A 12500-nucleotide genomic window follows, 5' to 3' on the forward strand; every position below is an offset into this window, starting at 1 on the left:
GTGTGTGTGTGTGTGTGTGTGTGTACCTCTGTGACAGTGTGTGCAGCAGTTGTTTGCGGTTTTGGACTCTCAGCTTGTTGGTTTTATATTTCGGTTCGTGTGTGAGCTCCATCAGCTGCAGGACCTGCACACACACACACACACACACACACACAACAACAGGGTTTAACATTTCATTTGACAAGAAATCCTCTTTGTGTGTCACAGCTGGAGAACATTAGACCAAACTGGGGGAATAATTCAAGGGAAAACCAGTGAAAATGTCAAACACTTCCCACTCGTAATCACCCGAGTGAAACGAACGTCGTAGAGAAACAATCTTCAGTGAATTTTTCCTTTAGAAATGTGCTGTGCTGTATGTGCACATTAATATCTGAGAGCATGTGAGTACATACGTGTCAGGATACATGTGGGAAATGTCAAACGTACTCACCTGACAGACTTTGACAAACTGCTTGTCGTTGCCTGCAGCCACGACAACGTGTCCGTCTTCGGTTCTAAAGCCCTGAAACACAGACGAGACAACAGATTCACATCCATTTAGATCCATTTAATCGATCGTTTAGTTTAGTGATGGTTTCATCTAGAAAATGCCTGTTTTTACTCAGCTTCACTTTCCTGTCATATGAACACAGGCTGTATGACAGAAGTCTCTTCCGACCTTTGAAGCATACATGTCGTCGCCAGAAAATAACAAACAGCCCACAACGCCGCCACATGACTCCAGCGTGGCCGCCACCCAGCGGCCTGAAGACACCACAACGGTAAAATACTGTGAGCCGATGAGCGTACGGGTCGGACAGGTTGTATAAACACAGCTCGAGGCGGTCCGTGTTCTGCATGACGACGTTCAACAACCACTGTGGTCTCGTTTAGCCGCCTGTCAGCAACAACCGTCCATTAGGACACGTCAGAGCTTCAAAGTTCAACAGTGGGTTGTTTCCTGTCACAGAACAAATGATGGAAACCAAAAACCCACCGACTTTAAGACAAGTGAACCAGAGGTGGAGAAATGCTAAGTGGGGCTCAAGCTCTGTTACTTATATTGTTACCTACAGCAGACTTGTGATTTTTTAAAATCTATTTTTATTTCATTGGGGGGCAAATATGTTTGTTTTGGAGGCTTCATTTGCCGTGAAATGCCCCAGCACATCACCCTGAAATCCCACCGGGCTCGTCTGTGTCTCTTCAGGCTGCGGTCCGGTTTTACTCCATCATCCGCTTCATCTCCCACCAAGACAGTTCCTGCTGCTAAACTGATGTTGGAACAGGATCAAACAGGCCGTGTTTCTTCTTCTGCTGCTTTAAATGTGTTTCTAACGGGATCAAACGGGCCGCGTTTCTTCTTCTTCTGCTGCTTTAAATGTGTTTCTAACGGGATCAAACAGGCCGTGTTTCTTCTTCTGCTGCTTTAAATGTGTTTCTAACGGGATCAAACGGGCCGCGTTTCTTCTTCTTCTGCTGCTTTAAATGTGTTTCTAGCGGGATCAAACGGGCCGCGTTTCTTCTTCTGCTGCTTTAAATGTGTTTCTAACGGGATCAAACGGGCCGCGTTTCTTCTTCTGCTGCTTTAAATGTGTTTCTAACGGGATCAAACGGGCCGCGTTTCTTCTTCTGCTGCTTTAAATGTGTTTCTAACGGGATCCAACGGCCGCGTTTCTTCTTCTTCTGCTTTAAATGTGTTTCTAACGGGATCAAACGGGCCGCGTTTCTTCTTCTTCTGCTGCTTTAAATGTGTTTCTAACGGGATCAAACGGGCCGCGTTTCTTCTTCTGCTGCTTTAAATGTGTTTCTAACGGGATCAAACGGGCCGCTTTTCTTCTTCTGCTGCTTTAAATGTGTTTCTAACGGGATCAAACAGGCCGCTTTTCTTCTTCTGCTGCTTTAAGTGTGTTTCTAACAGGATCGGACGGGCCGCGTTTCTTCTTCTGCTGCTGCTTTAAATGTGTTTCTAGCGGGATCAAACGGGCCGCGTTTCTTCTTCTTCTGCTTTAAATGTGTTTCTAACGAGATCAAACGGGCCGCGTTTCTTCTTCTTCTGCTGCTTTAAATGTGTTTCTAACGGGATCAAACGGGCCGCGTTTCTTCTTCTGCTGCTTTAAATGTGTTTCTAACGGGATCAAACGGGCCGCTTTTCTTCTTCTGCTGCTTTAAATGTGTTTCTAACGGGATCAAACAGGCCGCTTTTCTTCTTCTGCTGCTTTAAGTGTGTTTCTAACAGGATCAAACAGGCCGCGTTTCTTCTTCTGCTGCTTTAAATGTGTCTCTAACAGGATCAAACAGGCCGCGTTTCTTCTTCTGCTGCTTTAAATGTGTCTCTAACAGGATCAAACAGGCCTCGTTTCTTCTTCTGCTGCTTTAAATGTGTTTCTAACAGGATCAAACAGGCCGCGTTTCTTCTTCTGCTGCTTTAAATGTGTTTCTTGGATGTACTTCCTGCTTTGTTGTGCTGCAGCTACAGACAGCAGCTAAAGTCACAGTCAGAGTGTTTCTCCATCCCAGATGAACTTCTGGTCGTCATGGTGTTAAAAACCCTCTGAGCGGCTGACGTCTGGCCTGGTGCCCCCCCATTAGAGAATAATACTGATGTGCTGCTGGAATAAACCACTGACAGTCTGCAGGGGGGCTTTTATTTTGAAAACTGAGCTGATTCTCTTTGCCGTTTGTCTGTCTGACTTCCTGCTGCCTCAGAAACAGACCAGGAGAGAATCTTTAGCGGGATCTGAAGGGTTAACCAGAGCGGACGCCATCAGCTCCCAACACGTCGCAGCCAGAACCCGACGCAGACGCTTCCGGTGGGATTTAGCCTTTAGAGATCTGTGGTTCTGGTCCTGGCCTTACTTGGTGTCAAAAAGAGTTGGTAGCACTTCATGTGCTTCATGAACTTCACAGATTCTGATCAGTTTTATTAAGCGGATTCCTCCCAGCAGGTATGATGATATGGATGGAGGGTCATCTGAGTCCAACAAGTGTTTCCCAATAAGCGGAAGGAAACCCGTCTGAAAGGCCAGCTGGTGAAGGGCAACTTCCTCCTCTTCGTATCTTTTCTTCTCCAAATCTTTTCTTCCTCCCTAATTTTCTCCTTCCTCTTTCTGCACTTTCTCCTCTCTTATTCTGTCTCTCACAATTGTTTGTAATAAAAACTTGTGGCCACATGAAAGCAGAGCCAGAACTGCTGTCTTACAATACAACACACACACCAGCGACCACATCCCACTGCTGTGTGTGTGCACTCAGACCGCTAACCCTTCAGTCACACTGCACTCGGCGCTCCGCTCCGACCGCCGCCTCGCTTTCATCCCCTGCCTCGGGGAGTTGTGGGTAACACAGTCCACAGGGGGACTACGACGGGACGTTCACCCACAAAACCCCCGAACGGTCGTCAGAGAGGGCGGGCGGTGCGGTCGGGTCTCGGCAGGGCGACTTCTGCCCCCTGCTGGCTGCGGGTCAAATCCAAACCACATCGACCTCCAAGAAAACTGTCAAGGAGCCGAAGCTCCAGACCTCGATGTTTCAGTTAACGGGTCTGAGGAGATTTGCTGCCTCTTTTAGCTCCTTTAGCTTCGGTTTTACGGCACATTTCTCATCTGGTTCAGAGTCGGTGTTTCGTTCAGCAGCTGTTTTCTGATAAAACCACTAAAGAGCTCAACACAACAAAGCTCAGCCAGAGCAAGTTAACCCTCTGAACTCTGCAATCTAAGTAGTCCGTCTGCTGTTTCTTCTTCTGGTGACGTCATTTCTTGGAGGACCTTCTTCTTCTTCATGTCCCTAAAATGTGTCCAACCTCAGCTAAAACGTTCCAGAAGTCACTAAAGCAGAAACTGGGAGAAACATGGAGAAAATCCAGGAATCAGCCTGACTCTGGAGCCTTATTTAGCCCCCACGGTGACCAGCTAGGTAGGTATGGTTGGTACCAATGGATGCTGAGGGCGTCACCAGTGATGGTTACTCTGCTCATCACAGAATATTGTAGAAAAAGATTCGGGGGGCATCTCCAACAGTAGGTTTATTTATAAAGCCCTGAATGGCACCGTGCCATCAGGTATCACTTCCTACAGCCATTGTCTGATGCTCGAAGTCCCACCTCTAAACACCAAATTTGGGAAAACTGCTTTTAGTTTTTGTGCTGCTGCTGTTTGTTCCCATGTATCTTGACTTTTGTAAGGCCTTACCAAAAGCCATCTCCTATGAAATAAAGGATACATCTTTATCTTTATAGTTTTTAAAACCAAGTTTTCCTGATGCTTCAATGTCTTTGTGCTTTCAGTGTTTATGGTGACGCCAAAAAAAGTTGATTATAGTCCTGCACTCAAGAAATGATCCCCTTTTCAACATGTCTCTGATAAATCCCAGGTCATTGTCTGTTTGGATGTTAATGCTGCACTGACTTTTTGTTTCTGAATCATTTATCCTAAATGTGAATGTATTCAGGCGGCAGATGAGTAAACTTTTCTAACTTTTGTATCCGAGTTCACCTTTTCCTTCCTGACTGCACTGACGCTCTCATGTGTCTCTTCTTTGACACGGTGGATGTCTCAGTTTCAGGAGATATGAATTGACCCGTCTCAGAAATCAGATGTGAACTTGAAAAGCGTCGTCAGGGACGAATGACTTCTTCAGCTCCAATATCGTCCTCACAAAGCCGCAACCGCGAAACACCAATAATTCTGTTGTTCCAACTGTCATGATCTCCGGAGAGCCCGTCTGCACCGCTTTCATCTCTGGCGCCCCGGGGGAGGCCGGGGAGGGAGCGCGGCATTGTGGGTAAGGCGGTTCACACGAGGATTAGATCCGAGCGTTGGACAATAACGCTCCGGCTGGTAAGAGACGGCGACCACAACAATCGAGACGCCGCCATCACATCGAGCAGATGGAGCGAAACATCAGGAAGTGCTGACTGTGTGTGTGAGTGTGAGTGTGTTTAATGTCCACATGTGAGTGATGAAGCTCCATAATAACACAGTAACGTCTCGGCTCCCTCAGGCCCAGAGTCGGTAATGTGAAGCAGACTGACGGCTCAGGTCTGAGCGTTCACAACCTCTCGTTGCTTTTATTGTTCCTATTTATCTACTGAATATTACAGTGTTCATTTTATGGAGACCAGTTTGCCGACTTTAACATATATCAGTAATGTAAGGAACGAGGACAAAGGAGCTCACGCAGGAACACGCGTGTGTTCGTTTCTTAAACCTCGGACTTCTTCTATGACTTTTTGTCTGCACAAGTGTTCAGCGTGGGGCCTGCCAAACTCTCTAACTTGTTGCAAATCGCTCGTTTCAGGCTGATGAATTCCGTCTGTTCATAACAAGGTCGACATTAGTGAGATCTGATCACATTCACAAACATTTTACCAAAGAGTTTCATGTTGGAATATTTTAGTTCAATATCAAGTTCTGTTCACAGCCCGCCAGTGACCCCCCAGTGGTCAGAGGGTCCGCCAGTGACCCCGCAGTGGTCAGAGGGTCCATCAGTGACCCCCCCCAGTGGTCAGAGAGTCCGTCAGTGACCCCCGCAGTGGTCAGAGAGTCCGTCAGTGACCCTCCCCAGTGGTCAGAGAGTCCGCCAGTGACCCCGCAGTGGTCAGAGGGTCCATCAGTGACCCCCCCAGTGGTCAGAGAGTCCGTCAGTGACCCCCGCAGTGGTCAGAGAGTCCGTCAGTGACCCTCCCCAGTGGTCAGAGAGTCCGTCAGTGACCCCGCAGTGGTCAGAGGGTCCGCCAGTGACCCTCCCCAGTGGTCAGAGAGTCCGTCAGTGACCCCGCAGTGGTCAGAGGGTCCGCCAGTGACCCTCCCCAGTGCTCAGAGGGTCCGCCAGTGACCCCCCCAGTGGTCAGAGGGTCCGTCAGTGACCCCCCCAGTGGTCAGAGGGTCCGTCAGTGACCCCCCCAGTGATCAGAGAGTCCGTCAGTGACCCCCCCAGTGGTCAGAGGGTCCGCCAGTGACCCCCCCAGTGGTCAGAGGGTCCATCAGTGACCCCCCCAGTGATCAGAGAGTCCGTCAGTGACCCCCCAGTGGTCAGAGGGTCCTACCGACACTATAACACTATGCTAGCTAGCATTAGCACTGTGCTCTGACAGCTCACCTAGCTAACATAGCCTATAAGTTAGCTTGCGTTAGCCCAGTCAGTGCAGCCTGAGCTCCAAACAGGTAGTGTTAGCAGCCGACAGAGAACCCAGAGCCACTAGAACTTGTTCTCCATCAGGATCTGAACTTTAGACAGTTATTAGCTGCAGAGGATGAGCGCTAACAGGCTAACTGCTGCTGTCCTGTCCTGCATGTGCTGCTAACATCAGGCTACGGCTGCTAATATTAAATTCAGTCCAGATAAATTAGTTTGCCTTTGTGCCCCTAAGATAAGCTAAGCTAACACAGGGTCAACAAACACAGGTGACTCGTTTCACACACAACTATTTAGTATTAGCATGTAGCTTGGAGCCATTAAACCCTTCTATCAGGATCTTTTTCAGGACACAGTGGAAACAAATAAGAGATGAGTGATGTGGGATTTAATCCTGGTGACCAACGACACAGCATCTCTCTGGCTTCACTAACTTAAACTGATTGTTTTCACCCAAAAAGGGGGCGTGGTGATGAGATCTACTTTGGATGACGTATTGGCGATCTGATCTATGTGGGTGTGGTGGCTGAACGGTTTGGTCACATGGTTTTCACCAGGAAAAGGGGGTGAGTTCACTTGTATTTGTCAGTTTTCTGTGGCAGGCTGGTTAGGTTTATGCACCAAAACTACATGGTTAGGTTAAGTCAAGTACAAATATAAAAGGTAGCTACATAAAACAGTAAATATCTTATTATTAGTGTTGTTGACCACTGACACCAGGGTGTGTCTGTTAAAATAAGTTTAACAGAGTCAGAAGTCGTGTTTGAGCACCTGAAAAAGTCAGAAAACATTCAAAGTACAGAAGTCAACAACTCGTAATCAGAGCTGCACTGTCTGAAGTAAAGAGGGAGTGATTCGACATGAGGTTAGACGATAAAGGAGGTCTATAACTAACATGAGAGGAGGTCACGTGACATGCTCCAGTCGGTGACTGAACCCCCAACAAAATATCAGCTCTCAGCGAACTGGCAGCCATGATGATGATGATGATGATGAACAGAGTACTGATTTTGCATTACGTCTGCTTTGGCTATACGTTTCATTTTAAATGTTTCCTGTGTGCTTTCGTTTGTCTCCATGCTCTTATTGTGAAATCTCCAGCCGACGCCCCTGCGTGCTCCGAGTTTTTTTCTGCTGCGCAGAAAGAAGATAATTCACGTTTTAACGACGCCACAGAGAAGCCGAGGGATGAGAAATATGTGTTTTATTTGAGCCTCTTGTGTTTTAGCGAAGACGAAGAGAGGAATGAGGCAGATGGAGGAGGAGAATCATCTTCATCACAAAATCAACTGAATCATAATAAAGGTCTTCTTCAGACTGTCGGCTTAAATTTGAATCCAAATGTGATAAAAGTCCGTATAGAGACACTTTAACAAGAAAAGAGTTCATCCCAGAAAACATCACGCTCTGAAAATGCTGTTTAACTTTGGAGTGACTTTACAAAAACAAAGAGAAGAACCAAACGTGTTTTATGAGAGCAGCGGACTGTGGCGATACATGAGGACATAATGAGGGATAACAGGAACAGGAAACTGATGCTAATCGCCTCCGATTGTTCTCCAATCGTCCGTCTGACGTCAGCTTTCAGCACAGACGCTGTTAGACGGCGCGAAGAAGGTCGTCGAGCAGCATTTAAGACATCTCAGAACATTTACAGGTCCAACTAAGAACTTGTACTTCACTGAGTATTTCATATTTCCACTCCACTTCATTTGAGGATCTCAGGCAGGCAAAGTCAAAGTCTAGATCTCTTCTCAAGACTGCTGGTGTTTTTATGGGTTTATGTGCATATATATGAGTGTATGTGTCCGTTCGTATACATTTTAGCTGCTATTTCTACTTATTTTATTGTTATCTGTTGCTTGCTTTTATTGTAAAGCACTTTGTAACTTGTTTTTGAAGGGTGCTAGGCAAATAAAGCTAATATTATTATTATAATTATGATTATAGGACTCTATAGTTATGTGAGGAATTATTCTTCTCACAAATAAATTGCAATTTTCAGCTTCAAGCGTGTAGGAGGACCTACGGTGGCCCACGAGGATTCTCACTCTCTTTGCTTTTTATCATGCTAAATAATAAGTCTGATCTGCTTCTAGGTCTTCAATCAATCAGAGCGCTCAAACCACCAAATTCAAGCTGCCATTTCACTTTGTCCATCCTGGGCTACTGTAGAAACATGGCGGAGTCCGTAGAAGAGGACCCGCTCCCTCGGTGGCTCATGCTAAGCTAAGGAAAACACAGTCTGATGGTGAGAAGCATGCGACAGAGTGGATTTTGTGCTAAAGAGACACTTTAACACCTCCGAGGTGAGTTTTAAAGAAAAGACGTTGAGGGACTCACCTGATAAGGTACGATGCTCTCGTGGGCCGTCCCCCAACGCCGAGCCTCCTTCCCCGCATTCAGATAGTTAGCAGCAATATGGGTGAGGCAGGAAACCTGGGGGAGAGAGAGAAGGGGGGAGAGAGAGGGTTGAATCTGGTGTTAAATCTGATCTGTCATCAGCCTCGTTGCTCCCTGCTGCTCCTGGCGCTCCTTCGCTCAGCTCTCCGTCCTCCCGCCAGCGCCGCCACAGAAACCTCTGGAAAGCGAGCCGGCGTCTCACCTTCAGCTCTGAATTTACAAGCAGCTGAAAACCTGCGGGTGGATTTCCACGACTCCTGGAGGACGGTCGGCCTTGAGTCTTGTTCCGGGCGAATCGCCAAGCTTTGCTGGTTTCACCGGCCGCCACCAACACCTCATTCCTCCGAGGAGACGGAGAGCGGCATCATTTCTCAGGTGTTTCACGCCTCTAAAGCTCAAACTGGACGTCAACGAGCCGAAGCTGTTCACACCGACTCTCCACAGACGCCACAAAACACATCTCATATGTACAAAATAAAAGCATGAAGAAAAAACACATCCCATCATTCATACAGACAATAAAACTCCCAGTTTAAAGACAATCATCAAGTAAAGCACAATTTGGTGGTAGATTTCATTTAATTAACACCTGAATGCAACTCTGTACCCTACAAACCCTGAAGAACAGCAGCCTAACCCTAACCCCCCCCCCTCGTCTTCTGAATCAACACAGGACTCGGACCCCCGTTCACCCACCACAACCTCGTCTCCAACCGTGACTCTGTCGGACTTTAAACTACAGCCTGTGTGTACATTTCATTTTATTCTGCTCTTTTTCCTTTAATACCTCTATTTTATATATTTTTATTCTAGATATTTATTGCGGCTTAACCCGGGACCTGAGAGCACAATTTCATACCACCCCACGTGCAAATGTGTGTTGGTATGACAAATAAAGGTCCTTGATTCCTTGAGTCACCTGATTTTCCTGATCCTGTAAAACTCAGGTGATCATCTCACATCCAGCTCAGAGCTTCAGGCTGCAGCGACAGCAACGTTACACACGTTAGCTTTGTGGCTAGCATTACGTTAGCTTTGTGGCTAGCATTACGTTAGCTTTGTGGCTAGCATTACGTTAGCTTTGTGGCTAACAGCTGAGCCAAAGGGAAATATCTCCTGTTGTTAGGTCGGATCTATGATCCGTCCTATTTCCTGGAGTGGTGAACAATGTTTCCGTTGCAGGAAACATTGAAGAACCCGATGGGATGGTGATGACTGTTCCAGGTATTAGTCAGACCCTCAGGTGTTACATATGACAAAAACAGATGGAGCCAAATTTGATCCAAAGTAGCTCAAATATTTAAAAACAGCAAAGGTCCAGCAGTCGCTGAGACGGTTCACTGACGACAAACCGAACTTCTGAATCCAGGAGTGTTCAAATGGTGTTTCATTATCTTTCTGTTTTCTATCTTCATCACAACATCCAAACAATTTACCAGCGACGTGTGGTATGGCAGCATGGAGGGTGGAGGAGGTCGCTTCAATGTCGTGTTTCTGAATACGTTCTGTAGGAGGAAGAAAGCGACGGAGCATGAAGAGGGGAAAAGTATGATTAGAAGGGAGAAGAGGAGCAGCAGCAGATCAGAGGTGGTCGTAACGCTTTAAAGGATGTTGACATGACGGAGCGGAGACGGGGTGACACTCAGATGGGTGGTGCTGTCAATCACCGCTCTGTTTAGAAACTGATATTATTCTGTGTTTAAGCTCTCCAGCCCACAGCAGGACCTCGTCTCTGGCTCTAACTACAGGCTGTACAGGATATATACAGCTACTGCTGAGAGACGCCGGGCCGGCCGGACGACGGTGACGCCACATGTGAGACAACTCTGACTTTGAATCACCATCACAAAGGAGCTACAGTCCAATTAAAGCCGGCGTCCGTCGGCTTTAAATCAGCTCTGACAGGAGGCTCATGTTCAGTCCGACATGAGACTAAAAGAGATGAATTACAAGAGAATCGAGCGCTTTCATGTGGTCAGAAGACGCATCCGCAAACCGAGCGACAGCAAAAATCACTCAGTGAAGACAGACTTTTACTCACGGCAGGTCCAAAGGGTAGAAAGGCTGTTTCATTTCTAAAAAGGGAACTCTGGTGTTTTAAAACCTGGGTCCTATCTGCACATATTTTGGTGTCTAAATGACTGGTCAAGCAGCTGGAAGACAACCTGGAAGATCCTTTTGGTTTAACCACAAACAGGCGTTATATCGCTCTCTGCACACACACCAGACTACATTCACTAAAACAGGGATTTTATTTTGCAGAGGACGGGAGATGCTGGTCCAGTTACTGTGACTGTGGTGTTTTAACATCTGAGTTTGGATGCAAACTAATCCTTTAAAACACCAAAGTCACACAACAACACAAACTCACTGACTGATGGAGGCAGCAGCTCCTGTGTTCTGTTCTCTTAAATCCCTGTTTTAGTGAATGTAGTCTGGTGTGTGTGCTGTTTGTGGTTAAACCAAAAGGATCTTCCAGGTCTCTCTCTGTAGGGATCCTTTCCATGATGCTGTCACACACTTAGAATAACACTCTGAGCCTGTCAGTGGATCAAACAAGCTCTTTTAGTGGACCTACTGTGATCAGGTGCAGTTGTCCCAAAGGATCACGTTGCAGCCATTGCAGCCCGTTTGGTGTCTGCTGGCTGAGGTGATCTACTGGTGATCTACTGGACCAGTTCCAACACTTTTACTACCTACCAGTCACTCACACACCAGGGTAAGTGCAGATAGAGCCCAGGGTTAAAAAGTTCTCCCTCTCTGATGAAGGACATAAGCGGAAACACATTGGCCTCACAGCAAAGTCATCATTAAGTGTAACTAGATTGTCCGTGCTCCTTGCAAGCAGGTAAAAGTTCAACAGCCAGAAATCACCTGGTGGTGGTGAACTCACTAAACTGCATCTGTGCTGCCTCACAGTAATGTCCTCATCACTGAACGCAACAAAGGAGGAAAAAGGGGAAAAAGCGGTCGAACAAATGGTTCCCAGTCCAAACGCCGGAGTGTGATCATGTCTTAGCTGCACTTGAAAGTCTACTTGGACAGATTACAGACATGTGGGATGTTACATGCTGCTTTAATGGACACATGTCATGTTTAACTTTCACCAGAGAAAAGTTTCCTTCCTCTCTTGGGTCTAAACTTTGCCAACAGCAATTATTGTTTCCCATCTTCACAAAGTTGGTATTTTTCTGCATGACTGAGCCATTTCCTCAACAGGCCGCAACGATTCGGAGCCGTTTCAAGCTGAACTTAAGACTTATGACTCTTCAGCCTTTGGTGTGGAGCTCCTCCTGATGTTTACAGCTGCTCACGGACCTGCAGAGATACGACCGTGAGCTCTGATTGGTTCGTAACGATGAGATTTCCTCTGGCGACCGAGCCAAACTCAGCCCAGGGCCGTCCACATGGATTCAGACCCGCTGCGGCTGCGAGCTCTCATTGTTCATCTCTGTGGTCGGCGCGCCTGTGGTGGCAGCACTTCATACAGGAATGCATCATGGGATACGGGCAGGGGGGAGAAGTGGATTGTGGGTATTTTATGTGTAGCAGCCCTGAGAGTCGACCGCAGAGATCAAGACCTCGCAGCCTCCAAAACCAGTTACAGCCTTCACTTCTGGTTCTGCTGGAGTCAGGGTCTGTCTGTCTGTCTGTCTGTCCATCTATCTATCTGTCCATCTGTCTATCTATCTGTCCATCTGTCTGTCTGTCTATCTGTCTGTCTGTCTGTCTATCTGTCTGTCTGTCCATCTGTCTATCTATCTGTCTGTCTGTCTGTCCATCTATCTGTCTGTCTATCTATCTATCTGTCTATCCATCTGTCTGTCTATCCATCTGTCTGTCTGTCCATCTATCTATCTGTCTATCTATCTGTCTATCTATCCATCTGTCTGTCTGTCCATCTGTCTATCTATCTGTCTATCCGTCTGTCTGTCTGTCTGTCTATCTGTCTGTCTGTCTGTCTATCTGTCTGTCTGTCT

At 47.0% G+C, this 12500-nt stretch overlaps 1 protein-coding gene across 1 annotated transcript in view; it reads right to left on the minus strand.

The window, feature by feature from the left end:
- The window catches only part of sugct (succinyl-CoA:glutarate-CoA transferase), a 75476-nt gene that overhangs the window by 51121 nt on the left and 11855 nt on the right, over positions 1 to 12500 (minus strand). The window contains exons 9-11 of the mRNA XM_070852828.1: positions 8461 to 8556; positions 434 to 505; positions 27 to 124 (exon numbers count right to left, since the gene is read on the minus strand). Of these exons, the coding sequence (XP_070708929.1) occupies positions 27 to 124; positions 434 to 505; positions 8461 to 8556 (266 nt within the window). The remainder of the gene's footprint in view (positions 1 to 26; positions 125 to 433; positions 506 to 8460; positions 8557 to 12500) is intronic.

This window comes from Pempheris klunzingeri, chromosome 21 (assembly GCF_042242105.1).
Source record: "Pempheris klunzingeri isolate RE-2024b chromosome 21, fPemKlu1.hap1, whole genome shotgun sequence".
Lineage (NCBI taxonomy): Eukaryota > Metazoa > Chordata > Actinopteri > Acropomatiformes > Pempheridae > Pempheris > Pempheris klunzingeri.